The 22,453-nt window shown below is 43.8% G+C and overlaps 1 protein-coding gene across 1 annotated transcript in view; it reads right to left on the reverse strand.

Moving 5' to 3' along the window:
• The window catches only part of ptch1 (patched 1), a 57,639-nt gene extending 36,212 nt beyond the window's left edge, over positions 1 to 21,427 (reverse strand). Inside the window, exons 1-5 of the mRNA XM_061729352.1 lie at positions 20,856 to 21,427; positions 19,338 to 19,530; positions 2,290 to 2,479; positions 1,875 to 1,944; positions 1,648 to 1,739 (exon numbers count right to left, since the gene is read on the reverse strand). Of these exons, the coding sequence (XP_061585336.1) occupies positions 1,648 to 1,739; positions 1,875 to 1,944; positions 2,290 to 2,479; positions 19,338 to 19,530; positions 20,856 to 21,029 (719 nt within the window). The 5' untranslated portion in view covers positions 21,030 to 21,427. The remainder of the gene's footprint in view (positions 1 to 1,647; positions 1,740 to 1,874; positions 1,945 to 2,289; positions 2,480 to 19,337; positions 19,531 to 20,855) is intronic.
• Between the last annotated feature and the right edge of the window lie 1,026 nt (positions 21,428 to 22,453).

The following is a 22,453-nucleotide window of genomic DNA, read 5'->3' on the forward strand; positions in this document are numbered from 1 at the left end:
AGGAGTCAACATGGGAGAAAGTGATGAATGAGGAGTCACAAGGAGCTAGAACTGATGAGGCTGCAAGAGATGGAGTGAGGCAAAGCAGCAGAGCAGAAACCTGGGAGAGGAATACAACAAACAGCTGGCAAACTTTCCAGAGAGCATTGTGATGTCAGTATTCTCTGCTGGGACTCATTGAGCAGAAAATGGTTGAACCTTGGTGACAACAGCCATACATCTTTGATGTTTCCAGGGTGCAATATAATAGCTTAGAATAGGAGAAGATGCAGAGGGAACCTGATAGTTCTTGTCAACAACTAGTTGAGTAAACCAGCTTGATTCATGAGCAGCTACATGTATCATGATGTAGCATTAATAATGACAGAGAACTCTGGTTTTGCAATGCTTACATGACAGCAGTAGCTGCTTCATAAAGCCCATGTAGTGCAAACTTACTACTTCAAAACTCTTCACCAGTACAAGTGAGTCATGTAGTGTGGACGCCACATGGATCCAGCACCACTGGTGCAGTCTAAATTTGGCTCAAGGTCATTTTTTTTACTGATGACAATCAAACCACCAGCCATAACCACTTTGAAAAATTGGGCTAATAAGCTACGGTTTTATTGATTTTATTTGCAACAAATTGCTAGTGTTTGCTTGTTTTGCTTTTATTCTGCGGCATTTCATGTTAAATGAAAATGTTATTCTCATACATGTCTAGAAGATAACCAAAAGAGAAGGGAAACAAACGGTGATAGGACACAATCTAAACATCAGATTGCCATTTCTGGGTATGTTTCTCACATGTTTTGTTGGATTTATCTGCAACTGTTAAACTTCTGATACCAGCAATTTTTTTGTTCTTGCTAGATGACCATTTTCCATCATGCAATGGCTGAATTCCTGCTCCAACCCAGACCTCGTCTCTCTACGCTCCCTATTCCTCACACATTCCACTCTCTTTCTCTGGATCTCTCTTTCTCTCTGTCATTCAGACTACATTGTATGTGCTTAACCAGGCTTGGGTTATTATCTCCAGCCTCCCAACCAGAACATAGTAAAAATCCTTCTTTACCACCTTAAACCATCAGGCAAGACGCACACACACGGATGCATGTTCCGATGACGGCAAGTCATGCCATTATGCTTTCACGCGCCCACCTAATGCATGCGTGCACCGCCAGAAAAGACACACATTACGTGCATGCACAAACCCATACAGAGGTAAAGGTCTTGTGAGTATTACTGTAGCAGCAGGCCATTAGCAACAGAACGACCAGACAATGGTGTGAGGCCCAGGGCTGGAGAGAAACTATCGCCAGTGATACGCATGCCAGCAACCACTACAATAAAGCCTTCAGAGGAGACGAGTTCAGAACACACACACATACATAGTGTGGTTCCTCTTTGGATGGACTGCAAGTGTGGAGAGTTGCCTCAACTAACGGGCTAAAAAAACAAGATTGCAGGGATTCAGATCCCCCACTTTTGACACTGGCTTGCAAACAACTTGAGCATTGACAGCCTGACAAAAGTAAAAGGCCATTAGGTGGCCTAATTATGAGTCCTGTAAACATTTGATCAGTGTCCCGTGTGCTTGAAAGAAACTAGTTAATAAAATGATATACTGCTTGTGCATTTATTGCAGTGACCTGTACTTACGGGAGATAGACCATTCCAGAGTGGAGTTTCGCTCCTTCCCAGAAACAGTCCAAAGGTGTGATGACGAGGCAGGGATGTAGCTTTTCTATGATCTAATTGGATAAGAACAAAGCAGGTTTTACACTAATTGACAAAAGAGTTACATAGAATGTACTTGCAAAATTATTTCTATATAATCCAGAAAATAAAGAATAATAATAAGTTTAGAAAATTAATGCAGCATTTACCTGATCCATGAAGTGATTTTCTGTGACTAATTCTCCTGATTTGTAGCATAAGTGTTCCAATTTCCATTGTCTGGAAAAAAAAGTGTGTTTGGTTACTATCCCCCGCTGCAAAACATTGTGAAGAAGCCTAAAAGAATGCCACAGATGGTAACAAAAGTCTTTGCAAAGTCAATTGGGAATAAAGAAACGTTTCATGGATGGGACATGAGATATGGCTACGGTAATTAAATAGTACAATGCAACTTTTGCAAAATGTCAACTTTAAACTAACACTATAAACTTTGTATGTTTGTTAAACATATCTGTAACTTGTATTTCTAAGATCTTGTATTACTGAGAACTGACAAATCTGATGTTTCTGCACAAACCGACAATGGTCCAGAGAGGGACAAAGGCAAACGGAACAGTTACTAACCTGTCATAAAGGTAAACATGAACTCTGCTGGCTCGGATAGCTGATTCCAGGTGCTGCAGGAGCGCTTCCACCGTCAGAACGTTGGCTCCCTCCTCCCGCGGCGTCTGGATCATCAGCTGGGGATTAAACATTGACTCCTCACCTATCTTCTGCCGCGTGTACTTTAGTTCCTGGTTTACACGCCCACCAACTGCACAGGAAAAAAAAAGTGTGAATTTATTAATTCAATTGAACACAAGATGACATATTGATGTACAATGTCATAAATAGCACAACAATGTACTTTCATTGCTGCCCATGATGCAAGAAAACAGTTGTCTCATGTCATAAAAAGCATACGTTGCAGATTGACCAATAAAACACTGGCTGAACTAGTGGCAGCATTCACACACCCACAATCATGATTGTGTGGTTAAACACGTGTGACTCAAGAAGTGATCCTCTGTTCTTCCTGCAAAGCAAACCCAAAGACACCTCAGTCGGGCCAAGACTTTATCTGACTTGTATCTCAGATAAAAGCCCTTTGCTTACAGTGAGCTTGTAACACCGCAATGGCAAGCATCCCAACTCCTTTGAATCCAGAAGAATAACATCACCCCAACAAATCCAAATTTCAAAAACAGCTCAGCGTTTCTACCCAAATTTGTTAACAAGTCAGCCAGCGCCAAGCCACATTGATTGCATATGTGTGTGACACTGCATCCGTGTGTATTTGGAGGAGAGTGAGAGAGAGAGAGAGAGAAAGAGAGCGGCTCTCTTCCAGGCTTCGCTCCCAGCATCGTGGTGAGACTAAGCCCTGTGCGTGCGCTCTGAGCTAGGCCAAGCTACAAAAGTGGCCTTTCAAACCATTTAGCTGGCCTGCTCCATCCCAGTACAGCCAGGGAAAGTCTGGCACGCGGAAAGGCAGGCAACTGCAGTCATGCAGAGATTGGCAAATTCTTAACACTTCAGTCAAAAGAACATTTGCCCACATGGTTTAACGCTACATACATGTATGTGTTTTTGCAAGTTTTTGTGCTCAAATCAGAGATTGTAGGGTAAGTGAGTGTTTGTGTGCCTGCATTCATCCCTCGGCTCAGTGTGTCTGATTTATGAGCAGAGGATTTGAGCCCTTCTATCATCACAGACTAAACGCTCAGTGAAAGCTCGAGCAATTTATAGTCATCTTCTTTCAGTTGGTCTCTCACACACACCGAAACAGAAAGACACACACACACGCACGCACACATACAAAACGGTGAAAAATTTCCAGTGAGAGGGTAGACTGTGTGAAAAATCTGTTACATTTTATTATGCCTTAATCCAATTTAACAATTCATCTCAATTCGTGCAACAGCAGGCATGGACTGAATGTTTTTACTGCATTGTAATGGCATTAAAGTTGAACATAAGCATGCCTGTTCTGCAGGGCTGGACCACCCAGTCAGAGCCATTGGAACAAGGAGGGAGGGGGCCATGTCTTGGGGCATTAAGAAAACACACTTGATTTCTTTTTTTCTGGACCCAAACAGCATTCCCATCTGATCCTGTCTGAAGCCATGTTTATAATACTCATCATTAATAGCAGGCCTAGGCTGACTGGAGCGGCATGCTTTCCATTGCTAGAGCGGCGAAACAGCTATGTTACACCAGTGCTGCCTTCAAAGGAGCATGTATGTAACTGATTAAGACCTGATGCGCACAGACGGCGCACTAACAAGTTGACTTGTCTGATTCACTCGGCACTCAAAAGGCAAAACCAGCCCGAGGCCTGGTTTAAGAGCACTTACAAGGGGAAGATAGGGTACATAGGTGTAGAGAAAGGGGCACATTTGTTTTCAGCTAGTGATGAGATGAAGGGAGGTCTGATTGGGGGAGAAAAAAAAAGATGGGAGGATCATCCTTACAAAGGAGCTTACTGTCTACTCAGAACAATTTCCAAGTTGTGGAGTGCCACCCAAAGACCTTAAGTTTACAGCAAACAGCGAGGGACGGGACAAGTCAAAGGAATGTGCTCTCCCTCTACAGGAAACGGCACATTACAGCCTCGGGCTTGGAGAATTCCTCACTTCATGAGGTTACAAAGTTTTGGGGTCAACACTCACACAGCCTAGGGGTGAAATTAACACCCCAGCTGGACCAGGAAAACGTGCAAGCGAGCGCACACTTCTGCGTACGTGCAAGCATGTGCATATGAGAGCGCATACACACAGCTGTGTTTCTTCAATGACACATATATTCCTCCTCCTAGGAAAACTGGCTGACCCCAGCATGTGTTGATAACTTGAAGGTGTCCCATTCCAAGCTCAGCTGCTGTGACCAAAACAAAATGTTGCTAACTGACTTTCAAGTACTTCCCATAGCTTCCCATAACAGTTTCGTCCCACATGTGCTCTTTTCCTCCTTGATCCAAAAAAACAACAAAAACCACAGGATATCATATGTTGCACGTTTAGCGAGTGTCCCAAGTTGCTAATGTTTTATTTCTCACCTAAACAGAGCGTTTTTTTTTAGCCCTGCTGGCTTAAAAAGAAAAATTGTTGCAGCCCTTGTGTTTTTTATGACAAAACTTTGGGTCATGCATCTCAGAATATTTCTCCACGTCAACAGATAACCTCCTCACATCCACTTTTGGGACACAGAGTAAAGGCGTGAAGAGTCACAAGCACTGGAGCGTACGCATCAACCGCTTATGAGGATTGGAAATATAAAGTCAAAGTTTTCTTTCACTTTTTCATTTCTGCACCATCTCTCCTCAATAATCTGTTTCTTGATTAGTCACCTACGGAGTCAGCAACACCTTTGTGACCAAGTCAATTAAAAAAATAAAATAAACAAAAAGACAAATTGTTTAACCTCACCGTCACACAGGCAACAAGCTTTTTGTTTACATTCCTGTCTGTGTACTATGGTTGTTACTAGAGGATACCACAATGATGTACACAAGTAGACTTTACAGATATTTATTTTTTCAAAGTACAGATCAATATTTCTCTAGCACCAATATCTCAGACAAGGATCCTCAAACAAAGCTTGTTAATTATATGATCACTCTACTTCTTCTACTGGTCTTTTACATATTGCATCTTGCAAACACAGCATTATTTTGAGAGCACCTGTGTGCCTGATTTTCCAAATCAGCCATTATTAACCCAAGTATTATAATAAAAGCATATATATATATATATATATATTTTTTTTTTTTTTTTTTTGAGGATGTAAATTGAAAATAAATGGCTCATTCAAAGGTTATAAAACCGATCCTTATTTTTATGCAATGCAAGTAACGATCGATAGATTGTATTTCTTCCAATAAATTCCATTGATTAACACTAGCACTTAAAAGTCCAAATCTTAAATTTTATAATATGTAACTAAGTAACTTGTCTGGGAAATTGTGATAGATTTTTCTAAAGTTTAGTATCCATTAAATGTTGGGTTTCATATCTTGAATCATGACCACTCTACCTGCTGAGCAAAGGCTAAATACTGTAAGCTGTTATTTGAGAAAATAATTATCAAAAAATTATAAATTGCAGACCCGAGCTCGGTTATATGACTTGGGGCATATAGCCTGAGGCCTGAAGATATAACTTCCAAACTGCCAGCTGTGCATGTGTGTTGTTTATGTTGGTATTACTACTGAAAGAGTTTTATAAAATTGCTCTTAATATTGAACCTGGAGAGGAGAGGAGAGGAGAGGAGAGGAGAGGAGAGGAGAGGAGAGGAGAGGAGAGGAGAGGAGAGGAGAGGAGAGGAGAGGAGAGGAGAGGAGAGGAGAGAGGTCTGTCTATGTCACTATAGTGCAGCCCTCCGTGTGGGTATTCAGCATGTTGCATAACATTAACCCCTGGTCCTCCCTATTCTCCAAGAATAGGAATGGGGGGCCGGTGGGCACGAAAGGAAAGAAAGAAGGTTTCTAAGGAACTGACATCACCCCCTTCCTCTTTTCAGTTCCGAACTCCCCCTCCTCTTTATCCTCTCATTTTCACTCTCTTTGCTCTATTCAGCTCTACTCTGTGATTGGCTGGATCATGATGGCAATCAGCCCGGCCCCTCTGTCAAAGCCAGCCCCGTCCCCTTTCTCCTCTCCATGGAGCACCCCACACACACACACACACACACACACACACACACACACACACACACACACACACACACACACACACACACACACACACACACACACCGAAGACCCACCCCATACACATCTATTTTGCTGGAAAACGGAAGCAGCCCGTACTTTCAAGGGAAACATGCATCACTAACAGCAAGAATGTCCTACTACTGTTTTGCTGTCCCTGCTTTTAACGCATAGTCAACAATGTTGAACGGGGCTGTGAGGATGCAGTCAGAAGAATATATGTGAACCTAGCCGCTCAAAATAAAGTGCACCTCCCATCTCATTGATTGGACTTTACTCCATCACCAGATAGATCCTCATAATTTATGCATAAATATGCACGACGACTACCAATACCTTAAATATTACCACCCAAGGAACAGTTGGAGAACACACACTAAGTGATAAACTTCAGGATAAAGTCCAATGTTGACATAGGTGTAAGACATTCTAATAAAAAAAATAATTAAATTAGTTTTTGCATATGTTCAAATCTACTGCATGTAAAGGTTTCTGCATCTTCGCGTGCAGAAACAGAAGCAGTCTTTAACTTTCAATGGCGGCCACACACTGCTCCGCATGGCAAAGGAGGCATACCTCCCTTTCTTTGGAGGCAGATTATTATTGCATTTTTATGAGGGTCAATCCCCTCCAACCCTAAACAGTGCTCCCCAGGATGTTTCTGAAAGACCAGCTGTGACTTTGCATGTTTTAGCAACGAGATCTGCGCTGCAAATTATAGAAGCGGGTTACAGAGGGGAGCTGGGGTAATCTGTATTGTTGTCTCAATACTTTTTCACTGGTACTGTGTTCAGCATATGGAAGTACTTCCGGTACAGGCGAGGACAATGTGCAAAAGAAAATACGACTTCATTACCATATCTGAAACCTCAGATGCACAAAAACACATCATACATTTAACTGTGTCATTATTCATTTAATAACAACCTAGCCAAAATGAGGTGTGAAAAGCTCAGCACACCCATAAGTGCTTCCACAAGAATTAAAACAGCAAGTAGCAGCCAGGTGTTAGTAATCAAACGGATCATTAGCAAGTGTGATCATGTCTTCAAAAGCATACGTTTTGCCAGTTTCCTTGACTGGAATATTCAGTTGAGTAATAATACAATACCAAAGAGCAAAGACATCAGCACTTATTGTTGCCTGTCAGTCTGGGAAAAGTTTCAATTTTCAAAATATTTGGCATTTATCAATCAACACTTACCAATATTCTTAGGGGTGGATGCTGCAACAAGTCAATTTCAAAGTCAGACCATGCAATTCTGGGAAAACTGGAAGAAAAAAGAGCTACTTTGTTTAAACAACCTGTTTACACTACAACGTTTCCATGTATTGGGCCAAATTTTTTCCTTTGTGTATTTTAAAGAAAAAAGAATTAACACAACAGCTGTTCTCCCTGCAGGGGGAAATGCAAATAGGACAGGATACGATGTTGTGTGCATGCACAGTGGTGGACTGGTAATGATTTGTGATTAGTTTGACATCCACAGTACCTGCATTCACTGAGTGGATCAAGATACCAAAGTATCCTAGAATCAAATATGCGGCCATCTGTCCAGCTAAAGTTTAGCTGAAATGAAGTCATGCAACAGGACAATGGTCCCAAAAACCCTGGCAAATGGACAAAATAACACCTGAAAAAGAAAAAAATGTAGGAGCTGCAGTAGCCTTTTCAAAGAGCTCAACCCATTTGAAATGCTACGCCAGGATCTTAAGGACGCTGTCAGACTACACAAATTTTAGGTCCAATTTATCAGTCAAGGTGCTCACGTGCATAGGTTAATGTCAAATTGGTAGGCAGTGGTCGGGAGTTGCCCCTACATTATCTCAAAGAGCCAATACAGGCACAGATTGATTTTATACAAATGATTTGAAGTCAAATAAAACCTTTGAAAATACTCTTTTTGGTGCCTTTCCACTCTGGAAAGTGTCAGCACAGGTTAAAAAAACTGATGGGGTTTCCTCAATGCAGATTACTTAAATTCAAACCAAGTCAACAACAGTTTTTTTTTGTTTTTTTTTAAGAAACCAGCATGCTATCCGTGTTATACGAATCACCATCAAAGCTAACATGGCAAACAGGAACAAAGCAACAAAGCCACCTTGTGAGTGCTGTCCATCACCCACTACAACTGGAGCTGAAGCTGCAGCTAGAAAAGCTGAAAGAGCTGAAAGAAGAGCCTTTCATGTAAACATCCATGCTACCTCACACCTGCTCCAAGTTCCTTTAGTGGCCTGTTGTCTGTCTCAGCTGCTACTGCCCGTTACATGGCAGATCTTTGATCTCTTAGTGCATGTAAATGTACTGAGTCAGTACGTTTACATGCACTAAGAGAAAGTTGAATTATTGCCTTAGTCCGACTGTTTTTTTTAAGTTTTAAAAGTCTTGTATACACCTTAGTCGTGCTGTAGTCGAGCCGAACTGGAGTTCCTGAAATCGAGCTATTAGAGCCAGATAATGAGCTATTCCGGCATATCTACACAACCCACGGTTAGCCGAGCTATTGATGGCCTGGGACTCCCCCTTCGGGAAGTGACGAGACCGCAGAAGAGGGAATAACAACATTCACGGCATCACAACAACACAGTAGCAGAAGAAGAAGAGTAAGACCTTGCATGCATCTTATGTGCAACACGATCAGGCTTAGTATGTACGAAATGTACAGAGCTGCTGCGTACATATCTTCACATGTTGTTGTTGTCCTTCTTCTACGTCTGCTTCAAATCTGCCGCTTTTGTCTACTAATTGTCCTAACTAACCGGAAGAATGCGAAAGGGCGTGTAGCACCACCTAGCATTGTGGAGTCGAACACACCTCACTCAACACGATTCTCTTCCTGTGTATGCATACTCGGATTTCTCGGAAACCGTACTGAGAAGAACCAACCTGTAGCATTCCTCCTTCAAAGTTTTAAAGAACTTACCAGTAGAGTACATTTTTAATGGGTATTTTGTCATATATACAAAGATTTCTTTAATATTGTTTAAATGTGTCAATGAGCTGATGTTTTATTATGGAAACATGCATTTCTAAAACATAAATTTGAACATGAAAGAAGCCATGTAAAAAATGTATTGTTACTTGCAAAGGTACTGATTGTTTCATATAATTAATCAATCTAAATTTAAGATCTTAAATAACTTACACATTGCAGAAAACTTACAATGAGACACCGTCAAGTTATCAGCACAGTACAAATCCATACTTAAAAAATAAATAGATAAAATAAAAGTTATGAAATAGGCCTGCAAAACTACAAATAATACTGATGGGAAAAAATGATGAAAGTTGTGGATTAAAAATGTGATCCTTTTAAGATTTTGGCTAAAGTATTATCTAACTTTTTATCTAATTACTCACAATGAGATCAATTCTTTTTGAAGGACAAGTTCTTTTAAAACGTCATGTTCAATTATTCAAAATTGAATTTGCTTTACAATTTTTTTACAAGATCAAAGTAAATTAAATTAACATTAAATGTGTATTTGAAGGTTTAAGCAAAAAAAGTTAGAGCACAAATAAACAATAAGGCTCTTTGAAGTCACAGATCTGATGCAAGAATTTTTACAAGGAGTTTTAATACTCCTGCTGTCCTTCATCAAAATAAAAATGCCGTTAATGACTGACTTAAACGTGGCCTGCAGTCTTTCCCTGTGCTGCTGCAGTGGTAGACGTGGGAGCGGTAATAGCTTTGGTGGCACTGTGGTAGCAGCACACACAGCACTTGTGAATGTGGGCTCTGCAATGCAGGTGTGCACACAGCCACAAATATGTGATGAAAGGCCTTACTCAGAGCCAAGACCCTATCTGACCCACGAGGTGCACCCCTCACCCCCCTCTCCCACTCTGGTGCTCACTCCTCCTCACGTTCCCCCTCACGTTCCCCCTCCCTTTCCCGCGAGCTTTAGCAGAGGGGCTTCCACGCGAAGGGAGGCAAAAACAAGCAAGGTAGAGAGAGGCTAACTTTGAAATAAGAGTGAAAAAAATGAAAGGATGACAGGAAAGGGAGAGAAAGACATGCAACAAGCGGAGGGATTTGAAGTTTTCAGAGTATCTCCTCATGCAGCCACACACCCCTCCAGAGCACCCCGACCCCTTGACACAAATGTGACACCTCAGCTGCCAACCGCTGCTCCCCTGAATCCCCACCCATACCACCAACCCTCACCGTCCCTCAGAACTGCAGCATTACCATATGTATGGCTCCCCTCGCCCCTGATTATGCTAATCACCTGTCCTGCCCCTGCAGCCCCTAAAATGGGTGTATTTAGCAGTCGGCTGGCTCCCAATGCAGCTTCCCCTGGGCTCGAGGTGTACATTCACACAGGCCTCAATGGGCAGATTCTTCCACGTTGCTGCCTTCATTCAGATCCCTCTCTCTCCTACCAACCCCCTACATCCACCTCAAAAAAAAAAAAATCCTATTCAATGCCAAATGATTCAGAGAGGTGGAAAGACGAGCTGGAGAAGAAAACTCTGACGACTCTGTACGTACATGTGACCAAGCGCCCTCATAAAAGCAGATCATACTGCCACAGAAATTCAAATAAAGGCTTGGACAAATGTCTATTGCTAGTAAGTCCTCCTAGGTGAAATGAGAGACATTAAAAAAATTCAGTCTTGCTATGGTTGGGGTGTGAGGGGCGTGTGGTGCTCATCCTGTAACCACTGTTAGCTTGTCAGATTCAAGCAGGTGAGCTCCCCCTCCACCCTACTCTTCCCCATTGGATTTAAAGCCTTCTGATTGGCCCTCTGCCCAGTCATAACAGACCCCGACATGGGCTTGAGCAGCCAATCTCAGGCAGTCATCTCTTTGTCATTTCCTGTAAAGATGGCCCGTGATTCCAGGTATCCCAAAGATCACACATTCCTAAGTGCGGGACAGAGGACAGACGGTAACCGTAAGACATTCTTGGTTATTTTAGCAAACATAAATGATTATTAAGTATCAAAAAATGCACCAACTGAAAGAAAAGGCCAGTAATTATTGTGGAAATTAAGTTTTGCATTGCTGGGGGGCAGTGGAACAACTTTCCAATGTGACTCTGACACACCAAGGGAGACAGTGGCCTGTTTATACTACAGCATTGGCTATATTAATTTGATTTATATTTCTAGTTCTTGGTATGTGCTGATTTTCTGGTGCTCGTAAGCTGTGAAATATGACCTGCACTCTGGGTAAATCTGGGTTTATGCCTCTTTGTTATGCTGATGCCGAGCTGTGGTTGATTAGTGACCTAATCAACCTGCACCCATGCGAGGGTGCATGCAGTCCGTGGGGAGGCAGTTCTGTTCTGCTGTTTCAGACAACAGTAACAGAAAACATACCCCTTTTAGACAGATGGTGAGCCCCACTAATTGAGTGGTAAGTAGGTGTATCAGAAAGTGTCCAAAACACTGTAGTTGACACAGCCCACGACCCGTTATACCCCCTATTATGATTAACAGCAACTCTTTAAAATGTATTGAGCTGAAACACAGGAGAGTTACGTTTGAACATTGTGACCAATAAAGTCGCTGTGCGCCATCACACATGAATAATCATCACAATTCATCTCATTCAGGAATGCAATTTGGGAAACAAAACTTAAATAACAACAAATCAAGGAACAGCGTGAAGACATGTCTTTGCAGATCAGTGATGTTGATGCAGTTATCTACAATAAAAGTGATTCAATGCTCCCTCAGAGGCAACTAAAGAAAAAGCAAAGTGCCAGCGATCAGTCAAAGTAGCAGTGGGCGAGAGAGCTTGATATAAGACAACAGCCGTTGGAAAGTTACGCTGCGGGGGGATCAGCTCCCGGCCCATGGGATACGCACCACAGGAGTGGGTCAGTCAGTCAACGCTGCTGACTCTTACAGGCAGTCCCACCGGTTATCATCAGAGGAAAGGGATTCTGTAGTCATTCAGGGGCCGGTATAGCAGTTGACGAGAGGGCTGGACTTATTTTCAATCATCCATATCAGTCAGGACTCAGGACTTGCCAACCGGCTCCTGATCCAAACTGCTTACAGTCCTGCAGCTCTGTGAGCAGTCTGGATTTGGAATCAGGACCGAAGATACGGGTGACAGAAGCAGCCAGTCAGCGTCAGGATGAAGAATAGGCTAGAAGATGTCAAATCTCCTGTTTAGTCCCGATGAGTCTGAATGTCACTAAATTGAATAGAAATTTAAAGGCGTGTATGAATGGTCTTCCTCCTGCTGCGTTGCAAAGGTGTGAAATAAGCATTTTCTCTATCTGAATGCACTGCATGGGGATCTGCATGAATTCTATGATAATAGAATGAAGGAATGTTTCTTTATTTAAATTAGTGCAACACATACTGTAAGAAAAGCGGCCAAGTCTTACCACTGATTGGAAAAACATTTAAAACCAGAACACACCTTATAGCTGCAGGTACGATATAAGTTGACTATAAGCAAACTCACACAATTAAAACCTGTTACATTTGTTTGTTTGTTTGTTCTTTTTGCCACAGGGACTTATTAAGAAAGTCACATCCCACATTGAAGTGGTCACCGTTGTAGAAATCTGCATTGCATCACCACATCGAATAGCTACATTTCCGGGGAAGTGCCCATCGGGCTTTAAGAAGGATACAGTAAAAGTTTAAAAGCTTTTCACAACTAATCCTCCGCACTCCGCACTTTTCCCTCCAATGCTGAATTTGTTATCCCGCATGTGGGACAATTGCATCCAGCTTTAGACGCAGTCGAATTTCTCTATTCCACTGGGCGACAAAGCGCCTCAGCTCTGAACTTCTCAATCATCTGTGATAGAAAAATGTTATCTCTCTCACTCTTCATGCTTTGCGTGTGCACATGTGGTACTTGCTGTTACTGCCAGATACTATGACGACGTGCTGCAGGAATTGCAATGAACTATACAGCTACGTATGTAACTGCAGTAAGCCAGGGGGGCTAAAAAGGATTCCAGACGCGCACACACACACACACACACACAAACACACACACGCACACACACATTTTGGAGATGTTTGCAAGGAACGTTCTGTGTATTGCAGTCTGAGAAGCATCAATCCACACCCCAATCTCTCCTAGTGTACGGGAGGTATCGCAGCCAAAACACAAACACACTACCGCTACTATACTCCTGCCTCTTCCCTCGCTCTGTCTCCACTCCAACACACACACACACACACTCACACACACAAACACAGAGTCTCCCTCTGCTGTTTTGTACTTTCTCCACCCTTCTGGCAGCCAGTGCTGTGAGGGAGGGAAGAGAGGAAAGGGGGAAGAGGGAGGGGAGCGGAGGGAAGGAGGGAGGCCAGACCACCCTGCTCTCATGGCAGGGCTGAGTGTTTACATTGCCGTGGCTCACTCTGTAATACATCTGGCATTCTGAGGCCACTCTCTCCAGCCAGGGAGGGGAGGGGAGGGGAGGGGGGGCAGCAGAGAGGGGAAAAAAAAAACAGAGGCTCTAGTAAAGAGAGAGACCATTCTGGAAGAGGGGGAAAAGAGAGGGATAGAAGAGAGAAAGAGGGAGCTGGAGGGGGGAAGGTAATTCTCTCCGCAGTCTCCTGTGGTCGGTCATTCGCAGGGCTCTGGTTTTTGAATAAGAGCGCTTGAAAGAATGCAAAATGTAAACAGAGCGCTTGGGGGCATCTCAGGAAGTTGTTTGTGAATGGGAGTGTGCCTGCCCCGAGAGCAGCACCAACACACGCGGGCAGACACACAACGTAGCAAATTTAGATCGTGAATCACTAATACTTTCTGCAGGTAAGGCTAACAAACACACACACACACACACACACACACACACACACACACACACACACACATGCAGCTGCTTTCAAACGCTGGAGAGCCAGCTCGAGAAAACAGCACTGTACGTCTGTGTACTGTACCAGAGCTGCAATGTTTCCCCACACCAACTCCATCACCAGCTAGTCTGCACTTTTCATCAACTCATTGAAGTTTATCACGACACGCTGGAAGGTTATTCCCGATACGGAGGCTTAATCCCGTTTGAAGAAAAAAACTAACAAACACACGATTTAGTAAGTCAGATTTGTACAGGGTATATGTAACTTTGCACTCTTACGTTTGTGTGTAACTGTGTACCAGATTGAAATGGATGAGGAAGGAAGGATAGATGCCGCTGCAGAGTGGAGTAGTTACCTGCAAACTTCAAAAAGAGCAGTTTGTGGGTGTAAAGAGAAGAAAAGAGAATAAAAGCCAGCTATGAGGTGGATAAAATACAAACCAGCCACCGATCACTCACAGAACCGAAACGGCAAACTGCATGTTTGTGCACTCACATCCATGCATGCATGCTGTCCTAATCCTCTCAGTTAAGATCCCACAATCATGCCACACCTCCTCTTCTTCATCTACAAAAAGGATGTTAAGCCTTCTTCCGCATGCACTTGACATGATAGCGTATAACGTTCTTCCCCGCCACTGCGAGCTGCTTGGCCAACCCGACTCCTCATCACGCCTGATACAAAGCAGGCAGGCAAAATATGGAAGAAGCTGCTATTGGGGGAAAAAAAAAGCCAGATTTAATCATGACTGGATTAAATCCGGCTCAGGATGCTTACAAATAGCACTTTGTACTATTTTAACTCCTACCATACTGATTTCAGTAGTAAGATGAATTTAAATGGGTTTTAGTGAAGTTTAGTTATAGAGTTTGGTTAAATCCTTTTTTTTCATGTCAGTGCTTTGATGCAAATGTAGAAATGTAGAATATTGACCAGATCATAAAAGAAACATCTTAGATTCACTGCCCTCTACTGGAGAAGTGATTTTAAACACTTAAAAACAAATAAAGATAATGAAATACTGATAAAACAAGAGAACAATGCATTATCTCCTCGTAGCATCTGGCTCAGGACATGGACTCGTACACAGCCGGCATCCGCATGCACTCATATTAACATACACAGGACACAAACAACGACTAGTGACAGCTGCAACTTCTGCTGCATTTGATCCAGCTAACCCCCCCACACACACACACACACAAACACACACACACACCCCTCCCCTCTGCTGTGAGTCTTCACTCTGCACCCAGGCCACAGGGTGAGTATCAGGTGAGGTTTTAAATAGCTGGGCCTCCAAAAGATGACCTCAGGGTCCCCGGGGTCCACGCCCGTGGCCCCTGGACTCTGCACTTATGCACCCCAGGAAAGTGCTCAATTCCTCCCCTCGGTCTGTGGCCTTAAGACTCCAGTCCTCTTGCCCCGCGCTGTGGTCCAGGCCATCAATCTGGGGACCGTAAACCCATTTCAGCTTGAGTCGTTCACACGTAACTCTGAGGAACGCATGCAAGATGAAAACTTTAATCCCTTTCCTCTTTCTAACGCTGGCAAAACCACAACTCAACCCAGATTACAGCTCAAGCTCCGGCTCATCTGCTTCCCCCTAGTTTCAACTTTGGTTCTTGCCCAGTGTTTCCAAACTTTTCCCTCCCTATACCTTCTCTCCCCCATCAGCACGGCCACATACTCTTCAGCCCCTCTCTCGGAGCGAAAGAACGAGGGGCTGTCCTACAGGAAGGCCAGTGTTTATGTGATACTGTTTTAATTAGAGGCAGGCAGTGCTCTTATTTTCTTTACAATTTGGCTTGTGTTTGCCTAAACCCAGAATGCCAAGGGATGTCTCTGTTTTCCATTTGCAGCCAGGAGGAACTGTAAAAGGGGTTCTTATTCCTCCCATCCATGTATCTGCTCCTGAAAGTGGCTTCCATTTAATCATTTTTAAGATAATCTAAAATCATCTGTGAACCTAAACTGAGTGTATCTAAGGTTGAACATGTGCCAATATAGGCTTGCGTTCATCAACACCCCTGCCGCTTTGCTTTCCAGGTTGGAAATAGGGCTTAAAAACACCGGTATCATTCTCCAACTGTTTACCAGAGACCTCCGCACATCCTCAGAAAACGGTGTGCAGAGGGGACACAATCAGCTCACTGTGCAGGCATGCGTCTCACTCCCAACTGGTCTCTGTCACTTTGTCTAATAAACAGAACTTCCTGTGTCCGAGTATTTATAAACAGTGCTGAGTGAGCACAGAGTGAGTAGAGACAATCCCTGTGAAAAGCTGCAGCACATGACAGCATGTAAAATAAACACACGAGACAACTCCGGTATGCAGCTAGTGGTGGTCTGCTGTAGGCCCCGGCCGCCTCGGCGGGATCAGAGAGCAGGTGACGACAGACACGGTACGAGATCAGGATAGCGGCTGCAGTCCGTTGCAAAAAAGAATTGAGAGATACAATATGAGCTGGCTGCGTTGCATGCGTGTCCGCAAGCCACAGAAGTTTCCAGGCGAGGTCGTCCATGGGTCGGCTGCGGAGGGCAGTTCCAGATGAAACATAAACAGCCGCTCCGTCCTCTCCTCCTCTCTCTCTCCTCTCTTTCCTCTCGCACCGTGGGCCAGTCCCCCTGCACGGCCCAGCACAGCGTTCCACGGCCCAGGCAGAACTAATCTATCCCTCAGCTGTGCAGTCTAATCTAAACAAACAGATCTCTCCCTGCCAGCATCTGGAACCCCTCATGTACCGGGACCTAGGAAACCACCACAGCCCTGTCTCTTTGACAGCATCTGTATGTGTGTGAGCAGGTTTCCGTTTATCACCAAGTTCAGTATAAGAGTATACTCTGGACGTCTCCCAGAGGTGGCTGCACCCCAAGTGTCAGCCAGGTTCTGTCAGCACAACCAAATGGTGTAACACCAGACAGTACAGTAAAAATCGTTTAGTTTTTTTTTTGGATTAGCAATGTCACAATATGCATTTCAGTCCAGAGTAGCATTCATTTTGCATTTATGACTGTTGCGTAAAGTGCTCTCCAGAACATCCCATAGTCTCTAGAGGAAGATGGTGTCTCAGACTCCCTGAACCTTCCTTAAATAATTCGAACCCGTGAATTCTGTCTTCATCATCTTGGAATATGCAATGCAACTGAACTTAGACCTGACCAACCGAATGAACCTCAAATCACAATACTGTTCCCACGGGTCTGCACAGCCGTTTCCAGACATGTGTGCATCACTTTATCTGCTGCTCATCTTACCATCAGGAACCCATCCCTCTGGCACAGAATCAACCTGGACCACAGGACTTTTTCCAATCTATTGCCCCAGAGTACAGTTTAAAAACTCCCGAGTTACTTGAAACCTTTTTATTTTAATTGGCCTCACTGATAAGTGGTTTCCCTGAGGTCACCCAGCTGTTTAGTACCGACACTGATCAATGATTGCGTGGAAATGTTCTAACTTTTAAACATATTTTCTGACATCTGCTAGATTCCCCCAATCCCGATCTCTGATCATGATTATTGAAGATATTTCTTTTACTCCTCTGAGTATCACACACTTGTCCCACAGACCTTTAATGTAAAGGTTTCGCTGGTTCACATGGCAACTTGAGTTTGTAATATTTGCAGTGTGTTTCGGCTGCTAATATAGATTGAAGTACAAACTTCTGAGCTGCTTAGCGTGCTGTAGAAAACTACACTCGGCCCGCTTTTGCTAAATGTTCTTCTCGTATCGTTTTCATTTCTTTGTTGTTTGGAACTTTTCATCGATTCGCGCAATTTCAGTTCTCACAATACCTTTTTTTCTGTTTTTTACTTGATGAATGACAATAATTGTCAACCTCCTTAGAAATGAGTTTGTTTTACCAATCAATGTCAGCATTAACTCTGCCGTGCACTGGTTAAGGATTCACCGGCGAGCCTGTACCCCACGGTGGCATTGACCGTGGTCCGGCATGCAGAAAAGGGTGTGAAAACAGTGTGCTCCTCTGAGTACAATCAGGACTCCTGTGCTGAAGAGGCTCCCTTCTGCCGAAACTGCTGCCAGCTGCGCCTGCGCCACACATTAGAAGAACAAGCTGTCTGTCAGACCCCTGCAGCAGCACGCAAGGACAGGAGGTGGGGTGTTTGATCTGGACAGGAGTCACTCCGCTTTGATGCGCCGTCTCAACAACTACACTTTTATTTCTACTTTAGTGGGGACGGTTAAAGAGCATGTAAAAAAAAGAAAAAAAGGACAAACAGAAAAATACATTTTTGAGGAAAAACATGTTTTCTTACTTCTTCTTCTTTTTTTTTATTCAATTCATTTAACAATGTCAAAATCTGCTCCTTCATTCATGACTCCTTCAACCAACTCTAGCCATAAGCACAGGAATGCAGATCAAAGGGAAGGAAAAAAGCTCAGCCCCTTTCCCTTACACCCCCACCCACCTACAAAAAAGAGGAGAGAAAAAAAAAAGAAAAGCACAACCCATATGCACGGCTTCGCTCCTACTTTTTAATTTTTCTTCTCTCTTAAGTGTTCAGAGCCAAAAATAAATAACAAGCGGTACATCCACGCCGCAAACATGAGCTCCTGTTCCAAAGCTGCTTCTTCTCTGCAGCCGGAGACAAATCTTTTTGGAAAGTTGAGAGCTGTCCAAAACGGGACCACACACAGCCTCTAAGCCCTCAACTGCTGGGGGCAGGCAGACACACACTCACACACGCACGAACCCTCACAAAATGGCGGCTTTGACAAAATCTTTCTTTTTTTTTTGTACCCCAAGAGATACTTATAAGCTTAATTACACTGTTGTCCACGGGCTCAGTTACAGTCACCTCTCGCACATCTTGTCTGTGCAGTCTGAGAAGCTAAAAGGAAACATGAAATTATTATCAAGTTTCTCTTGGCCTCTTTCCAGAGCCTCAACAATGAAGATCATTCTGAAATTGTTCAGTGGCACCCACCGACCCTTTCTCCTGACAGTCTAAAGCATTTCATCACCACCTAAACATGAAATGTGAAACAGTGCAGGTTCCAAAGCACTGAAGTGAAGAGTACAACCAGCAGGTTACATTCAAACACATACAGTACTAGAGAAGCAATTCATCAAGCATACAATCAAAAAATAAGTAAAGATGCCTTACCTTCAACCCAGAGTTTCTCCACATCCGTTTCCAAATTAGCTGCCTTTAAGCCCACAGCAAAGGCTCCAAAAATCATGAGGCCCAAAACCAAAAACTTCCCGCAGTTCTTTTGTATGTAACAGCCCAGCCTAAATAAAAGTCTCTGGAACTTCGCTCTCAGCCACAGAGGTGCTTTCCTCCCAGTTGCCTTCCCCTACAAGACAAGAGTCCTGGTGTTATTGTCAGATCAGAGCACAAAAACACTGCACTTACCTGAGCAGGTGAGACTGCAAGACCAGTAAGAGAAAAGGTTATAGATGCAAACAAATGGCTCTCACAGGTGGTCCAAAATGTGCTCATGTCAGTGTGTCCTCAAATATTTATCCCAGGGAAGCACATCCGGAAAGATACACTTTAAGAGTGCACGTGAATGTCTGAATATGAAGCAGAGTGGTTACGCACTGCTGAAGTGTCACAAACACACACTTCTGAGAACCGCTTTCTCGTACCACTAACGCATGCAAACTGCAACCTTAACTTTCTAAATGCAAAAGAAATGATAACTTCATCCCATAATGACAACAAACTCGGGCCTGTTCTTTAATTTCACAGGCTACAGTGCTGAATAATAGATAGATTGAATCAACAAAAATCCATAAAACTTCTTTGCGCTTGGACCTCGAGAGTGGTTGGAGGGAAATAAACCAACATACAGTAGATGTCAAACTAATAAGAATTAGTTGGTGACTTTTTTGAAAAGATAAGCCCCTGTGGCTTGGTAATTTAGTCACCCTTATCTGTCTTCATGACAAAATAACCCCTTGGGTCTGGAAGCATCATACTTGACTGATTTCCTCACAGCTCCTAGAAATAAACAGAAAAATATCCATAAATGCTGTTTTTTTATTGGGGGGGGGAGGGTCCCTCACGAACGCCCACACGTCAATTAAATATCCTGAAATACTGAATGTAGTAAAAGGCTCAGATACCACACACACACTCACAGACACACACACACTGATCCACACACACACACCGCCCCTCCAGCTGCTCGGGTGTTCCGGTCTGCGTGGGGGAGTGGAGGGGCCATCGCGGTGGGGGGACCCACGGTATTAGTGAAGGAGGAAGGCAGGCAGCCACATGGATGTGCTCCTCTCCCAAGTGGAGCCACACACCTCTGTCTGCAGCCCTGCAGCCCGAACACTCTCCACCGGGCTGGGAGCGGAACGCTCCAGCTTTTAGTGTTTGGACCAGCAACTTGTTTCACGTGCTTTTTTTTTTAAAAAAAAGAAAGAAACAAAGAAAAAAAACAAACAAACCCTGGCAAAAAAGTCCGAGCATCGCGGGAAATAGAAATAATCGACCTGTTTCTGAAGCCCTGCTGCAACCCCGGTGTCCCCCGCGTCCAGCACGACTCTAGGCTACCTATCTATCTATTTATCACACGGCTCGGCTTTTCCTCTCATATACAATGAAAACAGTGGATTAAAGTGCACAAACGAAGCCCATCCCCGGTATAGAAGTATATACAATCAGCACCTGGGATATCTGCTCCAGAGCAAAGCCCGCATCGCAGTAGCTCGGCCGTTGCAAATACTCCAAATCCAGCGGTGTGTTGCGGGAATAGTCCCCCCTGTTCCTCCGCGTTATCCTCGGCCGGTCGGGGTCTCTGTTTTCCTGCTCGGAGGAGGGTGCATTAGCGGCCGAGGCCATGTTGCGGGGACTGCGAGGAGGTGGAGACCGTTTCCCACTTTATAGTATTATTTCCCCGAAAGCGTGCGGCGATATCCCAAGGCGACAGAGTTTCACTCTCGGAGATCTCACACGGTCCGCGAAGTAGGACTTCATACTCCTGTCGGAGACGGCAAGTCAAAGTCTGCGCCTTCCATCCCCACATTGCGTGATCCGGAGCGGGTCTCCAGCGCTCTCTCAAACTGCGGTTCACCGTGGCTCATCCAAAAGAAAAAGAGGCGAGTTTTTACTCTCAAAAAGCGCGCATCAGAAAGCTCGATGGTCGCAGCATTCTGCTGAGATCTCTGCGCTCTTCTTCCCCTGGGCCGCGCGTCACGGCCAACTCCGAGATTCAATAGAAGGGGAGAAAAAGACCTCTCTCTCCATTTGGAGGCAGAGAAAGGAGGAGGGGTGACGAGAAGGGGAGGAAAAAAAAAAGAAAAAGACTCGAGATCCCGCCTCTGGGGCTGTCAGATTGCAGGACTTTCTTGCATCTGATTGGTTCCAGAAGGGCAAAAATTACTCAGCAAACACGACTATTATTAGCTGCTTAGCAACAGCTCACTAAAGTAGAGGGACCACCCAGGCAGGCGGCCGGACCTCATGTGTGCGTCTCCGGCTGCAGGGGGAGGCGCGCCGACGGCGCAGCCGCTCCGCGCGTTCGGGTTTCATCACTGCGGCTCCGTGAAAGCTGAAAAGAAAGCATTTCCTCATGAGAACATCCAGTCTGAGGCAAGTTCTCGGTCTGCCCGGACCGAGGAATGTCTGAAGTGAAGTTTTAAAGGTTTTTTTTTTCTTTTCTTTTTTTTTTTAGGCTGTACCACCACCATTATGGCAATTGTGCCTCAAATTACAGTGGTTGAAGGGGAGGTCCTATAGCGAGCTATAGTGCCATTAGAATGGCACAACCTCTGTATACTATAGTGCCTGCACAATATATTTTAATTTCTTTCTTTTTTTACGTGTTATTTATTCGTCACTTGTTCGCTTGTATTTCCACGTTGGATCTTCAGTATTTACTTAGAACTAGTGTGAGAAGTTTTCATTTCAATTTAGTCACAATTTCTATATGGCTCCTATATCATTTTTACATTGGGTTTGGCAAGCAGGGGCTATGTGAGCACGTGACAACTATGAATATGTGGTCATGCTTGCATGCCTTATTGTTGTTTTTAAACTTTTGTGTTGCATATGCTGAATAAAAATTATTAAATTTGATTGATTGATTGATTGGCATTTAATGAGCCCTCGTCAATTACATTATCGACTAAGTGTAATAATATTGGGTGTATACAGATCTTTAGTGGGTTTCATCATTATCTAACATTATAGACCTTCATGTGATATGTTAAAGGTGCAGACAGTTGGCATAACATTTCATTATAGCGATGCACATCTTTGCCTTT

Source organism: Cololabis saira, chromosome 9 (assembly GCF_033807715.1).
Source record: "Cololabis saira isolate AMF1-May2022 chromosome 9, fColSai1.1, whole genome shotgun sequence".
Taxonomy (NCBI): Eukaryota; Metazoa; Chordata; class Actinopteri; order Beloniformes; family Belonidae; genus Cololabis; species Cololabis saira.